Source organism: Neophocaena asiaeorientalis, unplaced genomic scaffold (assembly GCF_003031525.2).
Source record: "Neophocaena asiaeorientalis asiaeorientalis breed wild unplaced genomic scaffold, Neophocaena_asiaeorientalis_V1.1 scaffold623, whole genome shotgun sequence".
Classification (NCBI taxonomy): Eukaryota; Metazoa; Chordata; class Mammalia; order Artiodactyla; family Phocoenidae; genus Neophocaena; species Neophocaena asiaeorientalis.
The window spans coordinates 652405-673961 of NW_020172294.1; the positions used below are offsets into that span (position 1 = coordinate 652405).

General features: G+C 37.6%; 1 protein-coding gene across 2 annotated transcripts; it reads left to right on the forward strand.

Moving 5' to 3' along the window:
• Positions 1-54: 54 nt before the first annotated feature.
• On the forward strand, positions 55-19955 carry POGLUT3 (protein O-glucosyltransferase 3). Of its 2 annotated transcripts, XM_024766389.1 has the most exons (8): positions 78-279; positions 5805-6002; positions 8212-8498; positions 10892-11108; positions 12525-12721; positions 13981-14175; positions 16235-16339; positions 17924-19955. In XM_024766389.1, the coding sequence occupies exons 1-8, from the start codon at positions 78-80 to the stop codon at positions 18047-18049; spliced, it is 1527 nt and encodes a 508-aa protein (XP_024622157.1). In that variant the 3' UTR covers positions 18050-19955. The 2 variants fall into 2 exon arrangements, with proteins under 2 accessions (XP_024622161.1, XP_024622157.1); XM_024766393.1 differs by lacking the exon at positions 5805-6002 and having other exon boundaries at positions 55-279.
• Positions 19956-21557: the final 1602 nt, after the last annotated feature.

The window sequence follows — 21557 nt, forward strand, 5'->3', positions numbered from 1 at the left end:
GTGGGCCGAGCTCCGGCCCGCCGCGCTCCCGTCCCCTCCCCGCCGCAGCCGAGCTGGACCGCAGCGGCCCGGAGACCATGCGCCGCCTCCCGCTGGTTCCGCTGCTACTGCTGCAGCTCGCCCTGCTCGTGGCCGCGGAGGCCCCCGAGGCTCCGGTCAGCGCGCCGCAGAGCCTGGTGTGGGGGCCCGGGCTGCGGGCGGGCGTCGTTTTGCCCGTCCGCTATTTCTACCTGCAGGCCGTCAACTCGGAGGGCCAAAACCTCACTCGCTCGCCCCCAGGTAGCGTTCGGCCGCGGGCCTCCCTCGCTCAGCTGCCCGCTCCCCTCCGTCCCCGCCGCGCGTCCCCGCCGCGACCGTGCCTCTCGGGAATCCGCCCGCCACCGGCGTGGCGTCCTTCCCCCGAGTCCGGTCACTTCCTCTTCTCTCCCCGTTCCCTGGACCCGAAGGCGGGAGGCAGTTGCAACAAGAGTCTGCTGAATGAATAAATGAACTCCGAGGGCCCTTCCTTAGTTAACGTGCAAGGACTGACATTCCGAATGGATGGCACCCAGGGTGTTAATGAATGCAGTGTGAGTCTCAAGTTGGAGATGGTCTTTCCACCGCTGACTAGTTGTCTGATCTGTCACAGCTTGCAGGGAGTGCCTTCACGTGTTGAGTCATCAAGCCCAAGAATCGGATGGGGTTACACTGCTTAGGCCTAATGGGTTTGAAACAGCTCCCTCCTACACAAAGGAAATATCACAGCAGTAGGCAGAAAGGAGGCAGTTTTGCAGACTAGGTTATTTTCTTAGAGTTTTGAGTTCTTGAAAGCAGATTGCAGGAATTAGCGAAACTCAACGCATTAGGTTTTACCTCTACCGAGGGTGGATATCGTCCTGAATCCCTTCTGCCCAGTCATCCTCCCACGTTCTCTTTAATATCTTACCTTTGCAACGTCTTACAACTTGTCCCGCTAGTTTCAAGTTGTTGCCAGTCAAGATTTGATAATTTATGTCTAAATTATGTCTTGCTAACTGGCACCCTGTTTTATCAACAAAGAGACAATCAGAATACCCAGTGCCCCTTCCGCTGGCGGTGGAAAACTGAGTACTTTTTTTTTCAGTTTTAGAAAGACTCTCCATGGCCCTAAGGATCAGATAAAAAGATTCTTAAACCCAGATTCAGTCTTTCACCATGGGGTGTATTTTCTTCTTTATAGTTTTCTAAAATTAATTTTATAATGTTATAAATGGGGGACGACTTTAGAAAGAAAAGAAGATGGAAAACTAAGGAAAAAATTAATTTATACATGAAAAAGGAAAGTTACATGATCCAAAAGGAAATACTGTTAATCTTACTTTTAATGAAAGAACTATAAATTCAAATAAAATTCCATTTTTTAATCTAAAAATAATGGCAAAAAAATTTTAAGTGGTAATACTCAAAGCTGCTAATGAGATACTCTCAGACAATGACCTTTATCCTCCGCTGGTGGGAGCACAATTGGTCAAATGTTTCTGGAAAGTAATTTTCCCAACATATGAAAAGTCTTAAACATTTACAAATCTAATGTGCAAAAATGAGTTTCAACAGTTAGAAAATGTAATTTTTAAAAAATATATCATTTATGAAAAATGTCCATGCCCTTTTGAAACTGATAGGTGTCGTTTCAGGGGGGCTCCAAGGAGGCTGGTCCTTTATGTCTCAACACAGAAAGAATTCAGCAAAGGCAAAGTGATAGATAAGAAGTGATTAATTAGAATAGAACACTTGTGAGGCTTACAAGTGGGCAGGCAAGTTGCTCTCCCCTGAGTGCTTAGTGGGTTACAGTTTTATAATCAAAGGTACACAGGGGACGGGGAGAAGACCTTTGTCTCTCTTGGGTAGATGTCACATTTCCATAAATGATTGTTTTTTTGTGTGTGCACAGAGCATGTGCTGGGGGTCATTAACTTGATGACACCACTAGGCAGGTTGTAGGCCTTATTCTCCACTATTGTTTTGTTGTTTTTAGGGCATCAGACAAAAAGCATGTTTTGGGGGTCATTAACTTACTGAACTCACTAGGCAGGATGTAGGTCTCATGCTACTATTGTTTTGGGGCATGTCTCGTGCTTCTGTTGCATGATTTTGTTGCTAATCAAGTTAGCTTGATTTTGTTGTTAAGCAAGCCAATCTGGCTTTGATGCTAAGCAACTTGTTCTGCTTTATGAGTCAAGCAAGCCCACATTGTTTCAGGATTTTCCCATTACTTTCTTGAGTGATATTTTTTTTTGCGGTACGCGGGCCTCTCGCTGCTGTGGCCTCTCCCGCTGCGGAGCACAGGCTCCGGACGCACAGGCCCAGCGGCCATGGCTCACGGGCCCGTCCACTCCGCGGCACGTGGGATCCTCCCGGACCGGGACACGAACCCACGTCCCCTGCATCGGCAGGCGGACCCTCAACCACTGCGCCACCAGGAAAGTCCCTCCCATTACTTTCTTGAGTGATCATTAATCTTACTGTGGTCTCCCAAAGCCCCCTAAATTTCCCTCTCTATCTACAATTCCCTAATGGGGTTTCTATGCTAACTATTTGACTTTCCTACTCAATCCCTTGATTTTGACTATCCTACTCAATCCCTTGTGACCTTGAATGAGGAAAAAAACCAATTTATATCTTTATTTTCACTAATGTCTGACTTAGATTATTTCCTTCTATTATGAATGTAGGCAGAACCTGTTGCCACTGTTATATTCCCAGCATCTAACATAATACCCGGCAAAGTTGCTCAGTAAATATTGTAGAAGAAAAGAAAGAAGGGGTGGAGAGAGGGTGGTTGGAGTATGTCAGGATGGCAGGATACAAGTACTCATTTTCTCCTCAGTCATCCTCTACCTTCATCAGTAATGATATCTTCATAAACTTATCTTACCTCCTAGCTGTGTAGCACTTCAGTGTTTTAACTGTGTCGTGTTTAATTTGCTCTCCTTAAGCATCCTGTGAGGTAGGAAGGGTAGATACTATTCCGTTCACTTTTTCTATAAGAAACCAGGTTAGTGAAAATAAATGTCTTTCCTGTGGCCCTACAGTGGATAAGGATCAGAGTCAAAACCAGATACCCAACCCTTTCAATATCTAGTTCAATGGTCTTTCCCTTTTATCAAATCACTGGTAATATGATCACTGTGAACCAGTTTTCACTAAGATCCTATAGAGTATGCATGGTAAGCAGGCAGCCAGACATTTGGGAGGATTTCCATTTAGCCTCAAGGTGTAACAAGTTGGCCTTCAGGGACTCTGTTCCCTTGGCCAGATGGAGTCAACACTTTTGTTGCAGCTGTAGAGAGCCTTAATAAAATTCCTAAACAACAAGGGAGGTGCTGACTCCATTGTACCAGGAATGTCAGAGGTTATTTCTCCAACTATGAATTTTGGGAACCTGTATGTTAACATTACTCAATGTGACAAGTTGGATTCAGAATGGGCTTTGAAAGAAGAAAGATTCAAGCTGTGTGCAAATTTTGGCTCTGCTACTCATAGGTATGAGACCTTGGGCAAGGTATATACTTAAATTCTTCAAGGGAGCCTTGGCTTCCTGATCTGTAAAATGGGGTGGCAAATACCTTCCTCACAAGTTCTTGGAGGAAATAAATAAGAAAATGCATATGATAATCTCAAGCTCAGGGACTGGCCCAGTCCCCCTGTCTAAGTAAGTGAATTTTTAAAAAATGTGTTCTTTCCATATCAAAAGTCTGCAAAATTTCTGATTCTAATGATGTAAGGCTTTGATACTGCCAACCTCCTTTTGTCTCCTTTAGTCACTGCATTCTCATTCAATTAGCTATCTTTCCTAAACAAGTGTGGATCTGTGGAATAGAAAAGCTCAAGCTGAGCTTGATTCTGTTCCATTATATTAGCCCCCAGGGCAAATGAGAATTCACGTTCCTTCTGTCTGAAGCAATTTGAAATGGCATTCTTCTCATTTTCTCTTTTATGATGTTGGAATTGCTTATTTCTATTTTAGTGTGATCAATTTAAAAATAATGAAGTGTTTTGGAGATAGTTTTCTTTTGTAAATCCAGCTCCTTCCAAAATATCACATAGTCATTAATATGCTTGTCTTATATCTGTTTTGTTTATTTAAAAATCATAAACTTACGGAGAATAGCACTATTTGATAGGAGATAAGACTTTTCTGTCCTGTTTCCAGTCTGGGGAGAGAATGGTGGCTTTTTAGTCTCCAGGCTCTGACTTCCTGATTTTCAGTCTACCATACCACATTGCCTTTCTGAAACTTAAGCAGGAAATAACGTAAAGCAACTTACATGTTTCATTAAGCATTTCAGGTAATTGGCCAACATTTATAATAATTTCACATTAAGTTATTACTCTTTTTTTTAATAAAGCCCTTACATTTATCTGTTATAGTTCATTTTTTTTAGCAGTTGTCTTTCATAACTTTATCACACTTCTTTCAAGAATCCTAAAATGCATGTGTTTGGTACTTAATTATGTAGTAGCAATATGTCAGATACTACATTACTATTACTAAATTGAAGAGACTGAGAAACATTTTTTTCTGACCCACAAGAAAAAATGAAACCCTTGAAGATCAAAAAAAGTAGAAACATCACTCACTAGATTTAGAAACTAAGAATAGGAGGAACAAACTTTTTTCTTTAGTAATTTCAAAAATATATGTTAAATATGCTTAATACAATAAAATTAAAAAATAAAGCAACTATATTCCAATAAAAATTAATTTTAAAAAACAAAAAATATGCTTAATATTTGAATATTATGAAATATGATAGTGTGAGATGAAAGACTATTTGATCACAAATTATTGTGTACTAGGACTGTGTATTTCAGAGGATTCACCACCTTTTTTTTAACAATTGCTTTGATAGGTGATTGACTGTGGTTAAGACATTAACTGATCTTTATTCTTAAAGCGCCTGAGGATCAGATCTGTACTGAGTGCAGGTATGTCCACTGTACTCTCTGAAGAAAGAAGTCCCAACATTTATTCCTGCAACAGTATTGTTTCAAAGCCTGAAAAGTCAGCTAATATACTGCAAAAAGAGAAGGGAAAGTTTGCTAAGTAGGTATTGTCTATCCTGGAAAAGAAAACCCAAAGAATTCTGGGTTTGAAAAGGTTGTTAGATCATCCTAGTAGATCATCCTAGTATAACTGTTTCATTTCAACTTGAGGAAACAAATTTAGAGAAGTAAACTCTAGTATTTACAAAGGTATGTGAGTTTGTGTGTACGTATGAGTGTGTTGCATTTGTGCAGAGTCTAGTAACTAGCTATAATCTCTCTCTACTTAAGGAAATGGGCTTGGAGTATAGCTTGAAATTTGGGTTAATAAAAAGGAAATTTCTTCACAATTGAGGTTTATTAGGTATTAAAATGGTTTACAAAGAAAGCTTGTGCATACTTTATAAGGAGTAAGTTAGATTGCCTTAGAGCTATGTCATCCTAAAAGTTTATGGATTTTTAACTACCTGGGCTTTTAAACCTACCCAAAGGAGAAAAGATCAAATAGGCAAAAAATTAATCTCTTCCTTGTTTTTTTAAGAATTATTTTATTCAATGATTTTGTTCACTCAATCAATCTTATTGAATGACTAAGGAATCAAATGTTGAATCAGATCCTTGGTTTTGAGACATAAATCAAATGTAGTTCCTGGCCTCAAGGATCTTCCAAACTAAAATAATTTTGTTTACCATTGATAGTACTGAAAAAATAACTTCTGCATAAAGACACTTACCCAATAATTAGTAAAACAAAATAATCATGAAATAGTAGAATTACTCATATATTTTTTTTCTTTCAGGCCAAACACTATTCAAAGTAGTAATCAAATCTCTCTCACCTAAAGAGTTAGTTCGGATTCACATCCCTAAACCTTTGGACAGGAATGATGGGACATTTTTGATGCGATATAGGATGTATGAAACTGTCAGTGAAGGGCTGAAGATAGAGGTCCTTTATGGTGATGAACATGTCGCTCAGTCTCCCTATATTTTGAAAGGTAAGTAATTATTACATAAACCAGAGCCAGCCTTATGAGTAGACTCCATGGCTTTCAGAATGCGTTATGATAACCTTAAAGTATGTGCAACAGGGTAATCATTATATATGTATCTTCTGGAGCTCAATTTAACTAGATATTTTAAGGGAGAGAAAAACTAAGTAATTTAAAGCGATTTAAATGACAAGCAGAAAAATCTTGTGTGTTTACTGGGGTAGTTACCATTTTTAGTACTCTTCATTCTTTTGCATACATACATATTTTCATCTAGTACCATTTGCCTTCTACCTGAAGGATTCCCATTAGCTTTTCTTTTAATGTGAGAACGCTGATGATTAGTTCTTCTAGCTTTTGGATATCTGAAAAAGTCTTTATTTTGCCTTTATTTTTGAAAGACAGATGTCTTTTTCTTTTAGTACTTGAAATATACTGTTCCACTGTCTTCTCACTTGCATTATTTCCCATGATAAATCTTCCATCATCTATATCTTTGATCCTCTGCTAAAGGTTTTCTCTTTATCAGTTTTTTTTGAGCAATTTGATTATTATGTGCTTTGGTGTAGGTTTCTTCATGTTTCTTGTGCTTAGGGTTTGTGGATCTTTGGGTTTATAGCTTTCATTAAATCCAGAAAAAATTTGGCCATTATTTCTTCAAATATTTTTTCTGTTCTACCCCAGCTCCCCTCCAAGAATTCTAATTACCCATACATTAAACTTGAAATTATCCCACGACTCAATTATGCTCTTTTCATTTAAAAATATGTTTTTTCTCCATTTCGTTTTGTATAGTTTCTATTGCTATTTCTTTAAGTTCACTAATCTTTTCTTCTATAATGCCCAATTTGTCATTAATTCCATCCAGTGTATTCTTCATTGCTTGATGCTTTCTCATTTTCTTGAGCTTTTCTCTAGGATGCAGTTAAGTTATTGGGAATTAGTTTTATCCTTCAAATTTTCTTTTACAATTTATTAGGCAGGCCCAGAGCCATGTTTAGTCTAGGGCTAATTATTCCTTACTACTCAGGCAATACATCTCTGCATACTCTATCCAACCTCTGTGAATTAGAATGCTTTCCAGTCTGGCTTGTATGAATAGGCACTATTCCCAGCCCTGTATGAACAATGGGTATTGTTGCCTCTAATCCTTATGGATGGTCCTTTCTCTGCCTTGGATAGTTTCCTCAAACATATATATTGGTCAGTATGCCTTAAATATTTGAAGGGAACATGTACAGATCTCTGGAGTCCTCTCCATGCAGTGAGTATGTCCTACAACTTTTAGCTGCCTTGATCTCACTGGACTTTCAGCTCTTGTCTCCTCAGCTCAGTGAGACTGCTGGGGTCTACCTGGATTCCTCCTCCATGTTCCACAACCTAGAAACTCCCTTAGGCAGTAAGCTTTAGGAACTGTAGGGTTTACCTCATTTGTTTCTCATCTCTCAAACTCATTGTCCATTGCCTGATGTCCAATGTCTTAAAAAAAAATGTTATTTCATATATTTTATCTGTTTTTTGGTAGTTTCAGGTAGGAGGGTAAATTGGTCCCTATTACTTTTCTGAAGTAGAAATTCTCATGAAAATTGAATAACTTTAAAAAATTATTTTTATATTAAAATAAATATGGATATATTTTGAAATAATATATAAATTCTGCATAAATTCTTTTTTAAATGAGTCTTCAGAATAGTTTTATAATTATGTCTGGCCACTTTAAAATTACACTGCAAGATGCCCTTAGGTTTCATATTTCCTCTTTGAGATGTGCTGATGGAGGTAGTTTTAGGGACTCAGAGAAAGAGACCTCATCTTGTCTTAAAAAATCACCACCCCTACTACATTATCATGCCTGAAAAGTAATACATTCTCTTTTTCCTTGTTAAAACGTAAGTTGTTTTATGCTCATCAGCCATTTATAACTCATTAGAAATAAATTTTTCAATAAATTGACTGAGAGTAGGTTATATTGGGAGAGAGCATATGCTATACTAGGTTATCTAGGGTGGGATGAAAGGGGGATAGAAGGTGAGAGCACAAGACTCTGACATTACTACTTTTACCACTGATTTGTTTAGGACAGATTATCCCTGTCTGGATAATCTTAGAATTTACCAAGAAGTCATCCCATGCTCACAGCAGGGGCAGAAACAACTTCCTGTGTTGCAGTGCATGTTAATGGAACTTGGCGTTGTATGTGTTTTGCTTTCCTTAGGACCAGTGTACCATGAGTACTGTGAGTGTCCAGAAGAGGATCCTCAGGCCTGGCAGAAAACTCTGTCTTGTCCAGCCAAGGAGCCACAGATTGCAAAAGATTTTTCTTCTTTTCCCAGCATCAATCTCCAGCAGATGCTAAACGAAGTTCCAAAAAGGTTTGGGGATGAGAGGGGTGCTATTGTTCATTACACGATTCTCAGTAACCTAATCTACCGGAGATCTTTAGGGAAATACACAGACTTCAAAATGTTCTCAGATGAGATTTTGCTGTCACTGGCAAGAAAGGTATGAGAATGAATTCATTGATTCTAAAAATAGTTTAATTATTTATTTGTAACATTTAATTCTTAGAATAATAATGGTAAAGAATGGAAATGGATTCCAGGATTGAAAGTGTGCATCTGTCTGCCACCTGAGTGCTCATAAGTTCTTCACCTTTATGGATATCTCTTTCCTTTAATATTTAAGTTAAATGGCTTGAGCCCCCATCCCAGGTAAGTAGGCCATATAGTGCTCTCCCAAGGTTTCTGTGAACTCCCAGACATTTACAGCTGCAAGGTGACTTCTTCAAGTTCCCCAATCCTGCTGAGTACTCCTTCCATTCAGATTTCACTTTCTTCTTGTCACCTCAGAATAAGTTGAACTGAGGACACATTTTCCTTGTTTTATCCTAAGTGCATTGCACACTTTATTGAATGTTGGGGTAACTGAGAGAGGTTATTTTGTGCCAATGCAGAGTAAACAAAACAAAACAAAAATCCTAACATTTAAAAATAGACATCCCTGTGTTAATCAGACTCTCAGTCATCCTTGCCTCTGGGAATTTCTCACTGGCTGTCCTTGATTTTCAAGTCTTGGCTTCTTACTAAATATGACTGGGGCTTCTGTCTTTCAAAAGACTTCTCCACATCCCCAGCAACTCCTCCCCCAATCCCTCTATTCAGCCCCTCTTTCCACATTTGCCAAATTCCTATAAATTCCTCTTAAGCAGAGCAATTCAAACTGCCTTTTGTTCTTTCTTGTTCCTGATTATGCAGAGTAAAAGATGAGGATGGGCATTTTTTACCTTTTTCACCCAGAAGGACCATCAAGGTAGTTTTCTAAATCAAAAGCCAGCTTTCCTGATGTGAGTTATACAAGTTCCCAAGCACATGGAATGTAGGGCTGCAATCAATTCTTATTTTAAATAGCAGTTGCCTCCTGTCTCCCCATCAGCCCACCGTATGAGCATATGAGCATATTATGGGCATCTGATCCTAAAGGCGGTTCTTTCTTCCTGGGCTACCATCAATCTACTCTGCCCTGTATTTCTGTATCTTGTACTCATGTGGTTTTTAACTAGGAATGATTTTGCCCCTTAAAGGAATTTGTCAATGCCTAGGGACATTTTGGTTATCGCAACTGGGGAGTTGCTACTAGCATCTGGTGGGTAGAGGCCAGGGATTCTGCTAATCATTCTACAATGCACAGGACAGCCCCCACAGGAAAGAATTATCCACACCAAAATATCAATAGTGCCAAGATTGAGAAATCCTGCTCTACAGTGAGAACTTCTGATGTGGAGCTTACTAATGAGCTACTAAATGATAACAGGGAAGCACTAAGGTGAATAGTCATATCCCTTTGCCCTTCCCTTTTGTTCCAGGTTCTTTGCCCAGTGACTGAAAGGAGACTTACGATAAGTGAGACTCACCTCTGGTCTTTGAACAGCTCACTCTAGTGGAACTTGTTTTTGTTATTCAGAAGTGAGGATGGGATGTAAATACAAACAAGTAATTGTACCACAACACGATAGGCCCATAAGAAAAGTAGGTACCCAGGGTTAAAATGTCTGAGGAAGGCGAGTCATAGAGGAGGTAACATTAGCTCTGAGTGTGAAGGATGAGAAAGGAGACTGCCAAGTGAATAAGTAGGAGAAGGGCATTCTAGGTGAAGAGAATTACGTATTAAAGTGGGTGGCATTTTCAGAGAGTAAGTAAAGTTTTCTGGTACACGGGCAGATGGAAGATGGATTCAGAGCTAAGCTGGAGTAAGAGAGTGGGGCCTGAATTCCAGCCAGAGAGTTTAGACCTTGTCCTATAGGCTTAAATTTCTGTTAAGCTTGATAGTAACATTAATTTGTGTTTTAAAAATTTGGACAGTAATGTGGAGAGCAGATTAGAGTGGGGAGAGGCTAGAATCAGAACATCTAGTAAGGGACAACTATTGCAACAATCTAGGTAAGAGATGAAAAAGGCCTAAACTAAGGCATTGACCATGGAGATAGAAATGGATAGCAGATTCCAGAAACAAACATAGATGTTATAAAAAGGCTTGATAGTGAAGGAAAACAAGGGCTTGGGTCTAACTTTGTAGGTTCTCACTTAAGCAGCTGGCAGAAAAGGTGCTTGAAGCCACTCATTCACACCTTTCTACACAGTTTCCATATCTATAATACACAACAGTTTTAAATGTCACCTCTGAACAGAGGTAGCTAACTCCTGCTCAAGTGAATTGTCATGTACAATCCTCACCCTTGATTTTCTGATACTACTGATGACTGAGAGGCATCCTTCTCTCTTCTACTATTTTCAAATTTCAGTTTTATCAGAAATATTTTAAAAGCCAAAGAAATGAAGCATTTAATACCAAAGACTGAGGTCTTCCCAGCACTGATAAGCATTCTTTTGTTTATTTAGGTCCTTCTCCCAGATTTAGAATTTTATGTTAATCTTGGAGATTGGCCTTTGGAGCATCGAAAAGTCAATGAAACCCCTGGCCCTTTACCTATCATTTCATGGTGTGGCTCTCTGGATTCACGAGATGTTATCCTTCCAACATATGACATCACCCACTCCACACTTGAAGCTATGAGGGGTGTTACAAATGATCTTCTCTCTATTCAAGGAAATACAGGTAAAAGTCATTCTCTAAGAAAAAGCTTAGAAGTAAGAAAGGTGAAAGGAATGTTCAATCAGAGAGAGTATGTGAATATATTTAAATAACCATTGTTCTTATTTTCTAGCCAGGAAAAAAGAAAAACAGCACTCTAAACTCTAAAGTGGTTTTTGTTTAGGATTCTTCTAATCCAGAAATTTAAGATATGTGGATTAGGCTAGTAATGTCCAGAACCTAGTGTAACTGAGTCTCCTTTGAGTTGGTCACTTGTAAATACCATTGGAAAATACATATTTGGTAAAACTATCACTTAACTTAATTCTGACTCCAGTGCCTTTATATTGCTGGATGAAATGAGAGAGAATTCTGAAAAATATAAAATTATATTCATATGTAAGAGAATTGTGATAACAGTATAATTTGGATATTACAACCTCCAGCACCATAAGAAATTCTCCTCTTCCCTCTTTCTGCCTCTCTTGATCCTTTACAATCTGAATTCCTTTCCTCCTATTTGATGACCTTAGGTTTATGGTACTACACACCTTTTTATTAAACCGAACTCCCTGAGTAGAAAAAATCCCTGCCTTGTCTTAATAAGTCTCTATTTCTGTTTAGAGCAGTTTAGTGGACTTATTTAGTAGACAAGTCTAGAGACTCCTTGTAAACTCTCTAAAGGTAATGGGAAATGAAAACTGACCTACTTTTTATTTGATAACAGTAAATTCCTGAAAAGTATGCTAAAATAGTAAAGAGGTTGACCCCCTACAGTTTCTATGTTTTATGATTTATCCCTTAGAACACTGACAGGTGTTAACTAATGACTTCTTTTTAGAATAATAGAAAGAGAGTTAAATTAATTCTTCCAGATTATTTCGCTCCCAGGAAAGAGAGGATATAAATATATATACATAGTTAAGTTATGCAAAACTTATTTGCATTTAACAACATATTAGAAAAATTCTGCACTGTATTCAAAAGTGATATGCTCAAAATTCTGAGCAACCTAAGAATTAAAGATGTGTGGATGTTACTTAATTCTCTACTTTGTTCTAGTCACTCTAAGAACAAAAGCCTAGAGCTTTTTTTTTTTTTTTTTTTTTTTTGTGAAGCACAAAAGTTGGAAGAAACTAATGCCTTGATGAGTGAGCCAAGTCACGGAATCTCTTTTTGCTTTGAACTTGATCCAGCATTATTTTGGATAATTCCTAATGTCATGCAATAGAAACTCCACTTTTTGAGTGACCTCTCACTAGTACACTAAAGGATAAAATTAGAGCATATTTTTCGAAAGTAACATTTACTTTAGATGTGTTGATGATAAAAGAGCTTTAGCATCTTAAATGACAAAGGTAGATTAAAGATGATTATACTTACCATAATATAAAAATGTCAAATTCATAATTGTATTTTTTTATGGTCTCAAACCTCTAGGACCTTCCTGGATCAATAAAACAGAGAAAGCTTTCTTTAGAGGTAGAGATAGCCGAGAGGAGAGGCTCCAGTTGGTGCAGCTGTCCAAAGATAATCCACAGCTACTAGATGCAGGAATTACAGGATATTTCTTCTTCCAAGAAAAAGAAAAGGAGCTTGGAAAAGCTAAATTGATAGGTTTCTTTGACTTCTTTAAGGTATGCAATTAAGTCTTCCTGGATACATATGAAGTGATAAACTTGTATTAAAAGTCAACCAAATAGCTGGGGTTGGGCAGATTTCTCCCATCTTGTGACCCAACACACACTTTCTTATCAGGCATAGGGAATTATGAAACTCATGCAGTTTCTTTTTTGTTTGTTGTAGTTGTTAACTTTGTCTAACAAATAGCTCAGAACTGTATTTAATACTCAAAATACAGTACAAGGATTAACCTAGAGTTTTGGTATATTTCCCTGTTTTTCTCTTTTTTAATAAACTGGGAATATAAATGTCTTTTACATAAAATTATCTTGTAAATAAAAAGAGTATGAATTCTATGCTAGTAAAATAGGGTTCAAGTCCTGCCTCCGGTCCTGCCTCTGCCACGAACAGTGGGGCTTTCATCTCTTAGCACTTCTCGCCTCTAACATGTGTGAGCCTGCCTAGCTCCTTCAGAGCACCGTATAAGGCTCAAAGGAGGTAGAGGTGTGACAATGTGACAAAATCTGACTGGCTGGTAAAGTCCTTGGTACCAATTATTTAAGAAAAAAGTAATTACCGAATCTGTTAGTATATCCTGTTACTCTCAGTGTGATATAATGAAGAGAGCATGGGATTTGGGCTCATAGATCTCTGAAACAAATTTTATCATTAATAAAAAAAAAGAGAGGGAGATGATAACATCTTCACATTATTATAATTGAATGAAAAGTGACTTTAAATGTAAATCAAAGTTTATTAATCCAACAAATATGTCCATACTGTGTCACCAGCATCACACTAGTCCTTAGTCTTCTCCAGGCTTCTGTCTCCTGAACTCTAAAACTGAACTTTGAGATAATAATGCCTTCCTTTTTTATACTAACATGGGTATAAGGAACAAATGAAATAAATGAAAGTGTAAATTGTTATCAATATTAAGCTTTGCTAAATATAGAGCTTTGGAAATAGTTTTCTTACCTGGTTACAGAAATCTGAATTTCCCATTACATAGACATAGTTGAAATAGGTAGTCCTATTTCCTAAAATTATTTATTATCTTTAAATGTGTTGTATTTCTTAAAATTGACCTGTTAAATGATACTTATGATTTTAATACAAAGAGAAGATGTGTGTTACAAAATAAAATATAAAACTTGTAAATACTAAAGTTGGGAAATAACTTCTTTATATTTAATGTTACAGTGTTGACAAGAAGCAGAAGTGAAACAAATGACTGTTAAAATTTTTGTTTATGTTTGTTTTAATCTTTTAGTACAAGTATCAAGTGAATGTGGACGGGACTGTGGCTGCTTATAGATATCCATACCTCATGCTTGGTGACAGTTTGGTTCTGAAGCAGGATTCACCATATTATGAACATTTTTATATGGCACTAAAGCCTTGGAAACATTATGTTCCAATTAAAAGAAATCTTAGCGATCTACTAGAGAAAGTTGAATGGGCCAAGGTATGCTTTCTGCCATTTTAGTTTCTTTAGGCAATCACAAATTCACCAGTATTAGTTACATGAGTTCCATCATAACACAATTTAATTTGACATAATTTAGTCAAAAGAAATGTTATTTTGTGAAATTTTTGTTCCCTTGAAATATCTGAAGAATCAACATCAGGACGATTTTGAATACCCTCTATCAGTATGTTTGAGGATTTTTAGAAGACTTGAAGTCCAATGTTATATAGAATATAGATTTTTCTAAAGTATCCTTATTCATGCACACATACCAAATGCAAATTACACACACCAAATGCAAATTACAGATTAAAAAGACCAGGGTTAAAGTGCTTTATGCACAAGAAAACATTTAAAGCAATTATGGTACACTTCTGTTTTCCCCAGTTAGAAAAAAAGGCACAAGTTCTTTTTTTAATTAATTTTTATTGGAGTATAGTTGATTTACAATGTTATGTTAGTTTCTGCTGTACAGCAAAGTAAACCAGTTACGTATATACATATATCCACTCTTTTTTAGATTCTATTCCCATATATGTCATTACAGAGTATTGAGTAGAGTTCCCTATGCTATACAGTATGTTCTTATTAGTTATCTATTTTATGTCAATCCCAATCTCCCAATTTATCCCTCTCCCGACTCTTTCCCCCTTGGTAACTATAAGTTTGTTTTCTATATCTGTGACTCTATTTCTGTTTGGTAAATAGGTTCATTTGCACCATTTTTTTTAGATTCCACATGTAAGTGATATCATATATTTGTCTTTCTCTGACTTACTTCACTCAGTATGACAATCTCTAGGTCCATCCATGTCACTGCTAATGGCATTATTTTGTTCTTTTTTATGGCTGAGTGATACTCCATTGCATATATGTACCACATCTTCTTTATCCATTCCTCTCTCAATGGACATTTAGGTTGCTTCCATGTCCTGGCTATTGTAAATAGTGCTGCAATGAACATTGTGGTGAATGTATCTTTTCGAATTATGGTTTTCTCTGGATAACAAGTTCTTAAAGAATCACAAGTTTCCCATAAAATAAGAACTCTTTTTTTAAAAAAGGAAAAGTGTTTTAAAAGTTCTTGTGTTTTATTGTGAAATTATAAAATTTACCCTTCCACTGTAAGACTTTATTTTGTTTCTGAGAAGCAATGTGGCTATGGAAATAACTGGGTGCCCCTGAGGCAGAATATTTTTGTGACCCTTTATAAAGAGTCAGAATTGCTTGCAAATGGCTTTTCCTGTGGGCAGCATGATAGAATATTAGCTATTTTCTAAAAGTATAATTAGGAATGCTGACTATTCCTGGTACTGAAGGAACAACCTATGGGTACTAATAACTGAATTTTTTATTACTACAATAATATAGTCTTTCATAGGTACCATTTTACAACAACTTTTTGGCTCAGACTACATATTTAAATGGAGCTTTTAAGAGATGTTATAAAAACTAATTCATTCTATTTTAGTTGTATTTTAATATCAGGCAGAGAGGGTTAGACTAGGGGAACAGATGATGAGCCCTAGACTTCCTGAGTAGCTAGGAAAGTACCAAGATAGTCATGATAGGGGCTGTATGTGGGTTGTTGCACTGGGTGAGGGGGGATCCAAACAGGTATGATTATTTCTATATAGCAGAGATTTCTAGGAAAGTACTTTGTCAATTTCCATAACCTAATTCTTAAGTTATATATATATACACAAAACTTTTTTTTTTTTTTTTGCCGTACGCGGGCCTCTCACTGTTGTGGCCTCTCCCGTTGCGGAGCACAGGCTCCAAACGCGCAGGCTCAGCGGCCATGGCTCACGGGCCCAGCCACTCCGCGGCATGTGGGATCTTCCCGGACCGGGGCACGAACCCGTATCCCTTGCATCGGCAGGCGGACTCTCAACCACGGCGCCACCAGGGAAGCCCTTAAGTTATATTTTTATGTTTCATCTCTCCCTGCTGTTCACATTCAACCCTACGTCTGTCCTACCTCACATTCACAATTAGCTTTCTTTGTGAGTCACAGGAGTAATCTTCATTCATTGTTTCTTTTTAAACTTTTCAGGAAAATGATGAAGAAGCCAAGAAGATTGCAAAAGAAGGGCAGTTGACTGCTAGAGATCTACTACAGCCCCACAGGCTTTACTGCTACTATTACAGAGTACTACAGGTCAGTTCAGAGGATCCATCTGCTTGGTTGAGTGTCCTCAGACCAAATGCATGGCCTGAATGCTTGCTTCCTGGAGGTGTTCAAGAGTCAGTCAGCCTGTGGAGCTCTGGCTATGCTGAGGCGCCAGCCTATAGCAAGATAGTGCTAAGTCCCTTTGTGGCCTCCATATTTTTATCTCCATTCAGTATTATGAAAAACAATGCTTAGCGCCATTACAAATATAGATTAAAATCTCTGAACCTCAGAGAAAATCTTTTCTAATATGGAAAATAGGAGGGTTGGACTAGAGATCATTAACATCTCTTTCTGCTCAAAATATCTACCTCTTTGTTCTCCTTACTGCTTAAGAGCCACGCTTTTGCTATCAGTACAGGATGGAAAACAAATATTTAATTTGTTGTATAAAACAAACAAATGAAAAATACAGTTGACCCTTCAACAACATGGTTTTGAACTGTGCAGGTCCACTTACATGTGGATTTTTTTAGTAGTAAATACTACAGTACTACACAATCCAAGGTTGGTTGAACCCACGGACATGGAACCATGCATACTGAGGAATCACATATATGGAGGGCCAGCTATAAGTTATACACAGATTTTCAGCTGTGCCGAGGGTCAGTACTCCTAACCCCGACATTGTTTAAGGGTCAGCTTTATTTATAATCTAAAACCTTAGGGCTGAATTCTGAAGTACAGATATTTACTGTACTTCCAAGAATTCAAGGATTGGTTCTTTGTATAATTAACTTGTGTTTTACTCAGTAAAATTTAGCCAGAAGAGAAAAATAAGAAATTATGTTTTTGTTGTTAACTTAAACTTATTTTTCTGTGAGGCAGAAAAAAAATAAATTTCCTCAGATGCCTGAGGCTACTAGCCTCTCACAGAAAAATTAAAATGATTAATTACTCCATTTATTAGAAGCAGCCTTTTTCTTAAATGAGTTCTTTTCCCTCTGCTAGTCTGGCTGTAATTTTAATGATAGGAGTTTCTCCCTCTGAAATATTAATTAGGTTCATGTACACATGTCAGTATTTTGTTGGATTTGACCCAGGAAGGAATGTACAGCTAAATGTACATGGAACCACTGAACTGAAAAATCCAATGTATAGGAATATTTCAGTCAGTGGCCAAAAAGGAGAGACATTTCACAGGCCTGTCGCCATTTACAAAGTGTGTGAGACTACAGGCCTAAAGGGAAGGATGTGTGAAACCACCAACTTTATTGTGAGATGCTTATCATCTTTGTTCACTGATTTGAATATTCAGCAAAGTTAATTATTCATTAACACATGGAGGATGAATTCGAGAGGTGCTGTTGTTCAAGTAGGGACATCCCGTTACAAGAGGCTTCTTTCCTATACATAAAATAGTGGATGGGGCTCCTTGCTAGATTATGAAATATCGCACTAGTGCCTGTAATAACTAAAGTTAAAAGGTAACTTTAGGACTGAGATAAACCAGACCTTTGGTTTTAGTCTGAAGATACATAGCCACTAGAAACAATAGCATGAGGGGAGCGGGGAGGATTCAGTGGAATGAAGTTTGGACTAATCTTTCCATTGCCTTCAAACACATTCCAGAAATACGCTGAGCGCCAGACCAGCAAACCCGAAATACGTGATGGAATGGAACTTGTTCCTCAGCCGAATGACAGTGCATCTATCTGCCAGTGCCACAGGAAAAGGCCTTTAAGAGAAGAGCTTTAAGTCAGCCCATATTCACACTCCTGTATATGCCGGCAACATCTTCCATGGCAGCATTCAGATAGAATCTAAGCTGTGAAGACTGTGAAGACAGCCTGGAAGACTGTATGCAGGGGACTGCTTCTCTTGGTGGCTTCATATAATGTGGATGGATAGAGCAATATTAGAGCAAGTATTACCAAATATCTTAGGATATTAATATCTTTTGAGTAAACACTGCTATTATCAGCATCATAGTTTCTCTGAAAAGAAAACTTGGGGATCATAGTAGATAGAGAGGCTTGCCAAAATATAAGTAACTCTCTATGAAACTGTTTACATTGTATTTATTGGTTTGTTTCTATCCCTTGTTCACTTTCCCTCTTCCCTTTCCAATGATGAAGAAAAAATATTTTTGCAGGGCTTTTTTTACCCCCTCACTGCATAACTTCTCCTCCTACAAGCTGCTTTTGGCATTCAGTAATAGCAGGTTTCCTCTTGGAAGGTCTGATATGAATAATGAAGGAAGATGAGAATGACTCTGTTATTAAAGGTAGATTGGAGACTATGAAGGGAAATTATTTTAAAGCTCATTCATATCTTTTTAACTAAGTATTACCAAGGGCTGAGACAAAATTAAGGAGAGGTAGTGCCTTAAGCTAGTTAATTCCCAGTCTATCTCAGTTGGACACCCATCAAGGACAACACAGTTATTAAAGTAGATGACAGCATCCTATCGGTATCTTCATTATCTATATATTGAATAGATAAATGATAACTGTAGTCAGATAGGGATCTTTAATTCTTTTTAATCTTTAAAAGGTATACTTGAAAAACCTCTGAAACAAGCTGCAGGAAGCCTGGTATCTTGGGATTCACTAATAAACTAATGACAAAAGCAAGCATCCATTCTTCACCGCACCCCTCCTCTATTTCACTGTGCTGTATTGCTAAGATAAAAACTTTGGAAATTTCCTTTGCCTTTTAGGACAGGGTGAAGTCTTAAGACCCAGAAATTCATTACACGTTCCTTATAATACCACCAATATGAGATTCAATTCATTAGGAACACACTCCCAAAACAAGAAATATCCACACTCCAATTTAAAAATATTTACTCTCCTAATTGAAATATTTACTTAACCTGGAAGACAATGTAACCACTTTAAAATAGTCATATCTATTCTTTACTGAACATTACTAGGGGCACAGAATTTTTTTAACTAGACAAAAGCAAAAGCACATTTAGTAACAGTGTAATCAAAGCCAAGTATCCATGGAAAACACTAATACCCACCAGTTGTTCAAAAGCACAAGTACACAAGTATAAAATAAAGGGCAAGCTGTACAGTGACCAGATCCTAAGGAGAAGAGGGGTGTGACGATATGTAAGTTAATATAATAACTACATTTGTCAAAATAAGCTATCAACATTTTGTTTTTATTAATAAAATGTTGGAAACACCTTAAATAGCCATCATGAGGGAGCTAGCTAAATATATAGCTATACATCAAGGAATACAGTACAACCATTTAAAAGAATGAACTAGCTCTAAATGCACTATCAATCATGAAAGATTTCCATGACAGTGTTCAGTGTAAAAAGCAAGTTACAGAACAACACATATAATGTGAAAACATTTATGTAAAAAAATATATCCATGTGATTGAAAGTTTAGAAGGATATTCACCAATATCTGAGGAAAATGGAGAGAAGGGAATTTTTACTTTTTGTCTTATACCTGTCTATGATATTTAAAATGCTTTTACTGTAAGTATGAATCAGATTGGACAATAAAGAAAAATACAAACCTAGGAAAAGAAAATAAATGCACAAAAGATATACATAGGAAAATAAAATGGATATTTATATTTTCCATTATGCTGTTTTTAAATCTACTATGTCTAGAATTTTATATCATGTGACATATTATTTACACATTTTAAATAAAGTAAATTTTCTAAATAAAATTTTGAAACAGATAAACTTGTTTTTTAAGAAAGAGGATTTAATCACCTATAGCTTTGGTATTTCTGTAACTGGGTTGGTCTAATTTTAATTCTATTATGTCTTCATGAATAAATGGATCAAAACTTCTACCACAAACACTAAATCCCTAGTGAGTAGAAATTAATATTAAAGGAAAAGATATTTGGGCTTGACACCGTTATTTTCTGTTATTTCAGGTGCAAATACTGTTAAGTGCAGTGTCTTTGTCAGTTCACGCTACCATTATAACAAATATACCATAGACTGGGTGGCTTTGACAGCAAATATTTATTTCTCACAGTTCTGGAGGCTGGAAGTCCAAGATCAAAGTGCCAGCAGATCTGATGTCTGATGAGAGCCCACTTTCTGGTTTGTGGACTGATGCATTCTCATTGTATCCTCACATGGCAGAAAGCAAAGAGAGAGGAAGCAAGCTATCTCCTCTCTCTTCTTATAAGGGCACTAATCCCATCATGAGGACTCCACCCTTATGACCTAATTAGCTCTCAAAGGCTCTGTCTCCAAATACCATCACATTAGGGATGAGGGTTTCAACATATTAATTTGGGGGGTGGGGTGGGGACAAACTTTCAGTCCATAGCAGGCAGGGAGAGGAAAAATTCTCCCCTAACATAATAAGGCCAAGGTTAGAAGAAATATAAATTTCTTATTTGGAGGGATAAGAAATCATCCTTGTGGTGGTAAGGCATGTTTGACTTCAAATAGTTGAGGACAAAATTAACCAGACTGTAAAAATCCCTCTTTTATGCATAGAACCACAGTTTACCCTATCCCAACCACTGCTGTGCCTACCTCACACCAGCCTCTCGTGGAGCCATTCCACTTGCTGAGATCAAAGTTGTCTCTTTTAAGCCAAGTTCTCTCTGTAGAGCTGTGTGGAAGAAGAAGCCACACTAAACTTTACTGTGATAACCAACACTGCAACATTTCTTAGACACAAGAAAAGAAGAAGACTGGGAAGAAATAGCAAATCCTGGAAGTGTGCACGGGGAGGGTAGGGGGTGGCTTATGTAGAGGGAGTTATATGCAGCCAGAAGTGAGGAAAGAAAGTTAGAAAAGAAGAAATATTTTCATGAGCTACCTGTTTTGTTTCACCCCAAACTAGGTGTACTTCAATACAATTTGATGCTAACCACCCAGATTCAGCATCAGATCCCACAGGTGTAGGACTCACTGTTCCACAAGACTGCCTTTACAGACATCAGGCAAAAGTGAGGTCCCCAGGCTACCCACACTTCTGACCAACTGGCTGCAAATGCAGGGTTCCCATGACCCCTCTAAGGTTCAATAATTCTCTAAAACAACTCAGAGAATCCAGGAAAATGCTATACTTAACTACTACAGTTTCATTTTAAAGGATACCCATAGGGCATGGTCTAGAAAGGAGCACAAAGCTTTCATGCCCTCTCTCTGGGAGGCCAGGGCATGTCACCCTCATCATTGTGCTACTAATCAGGAAGCTACACTGAGCTTTGGTGTCCAGAGTTTTGGGGGGAGTCTCATTATGTAGGCATGGTCAAT

Excerpts from the sequence above, each read along its gene's own strand:
- POGLUT3 (XM_024766389.1), top strand. The coding sequence starts at position 78 with ATGCGCCGCCTCCCGCTGGTTCCGCTGCTACTGCTGCAGCTCGCCCTG. Across the intron at positions 280-5,804 it reads CCTCACTCGCTCGCCCCCAG|GCCAAACACTATTCAAAGTA; the intron begins GTAGCGTTCGGC and ends TTTTTCTTTCAG. Across the intron at positions 14,176-16,234 it reads AGAAAGTTGAATGGGCCAAG|GAAAATGATGAAGAAGCCAA; the intron begins GTATGCTTTCTG and ends TAAACTTTTCAG.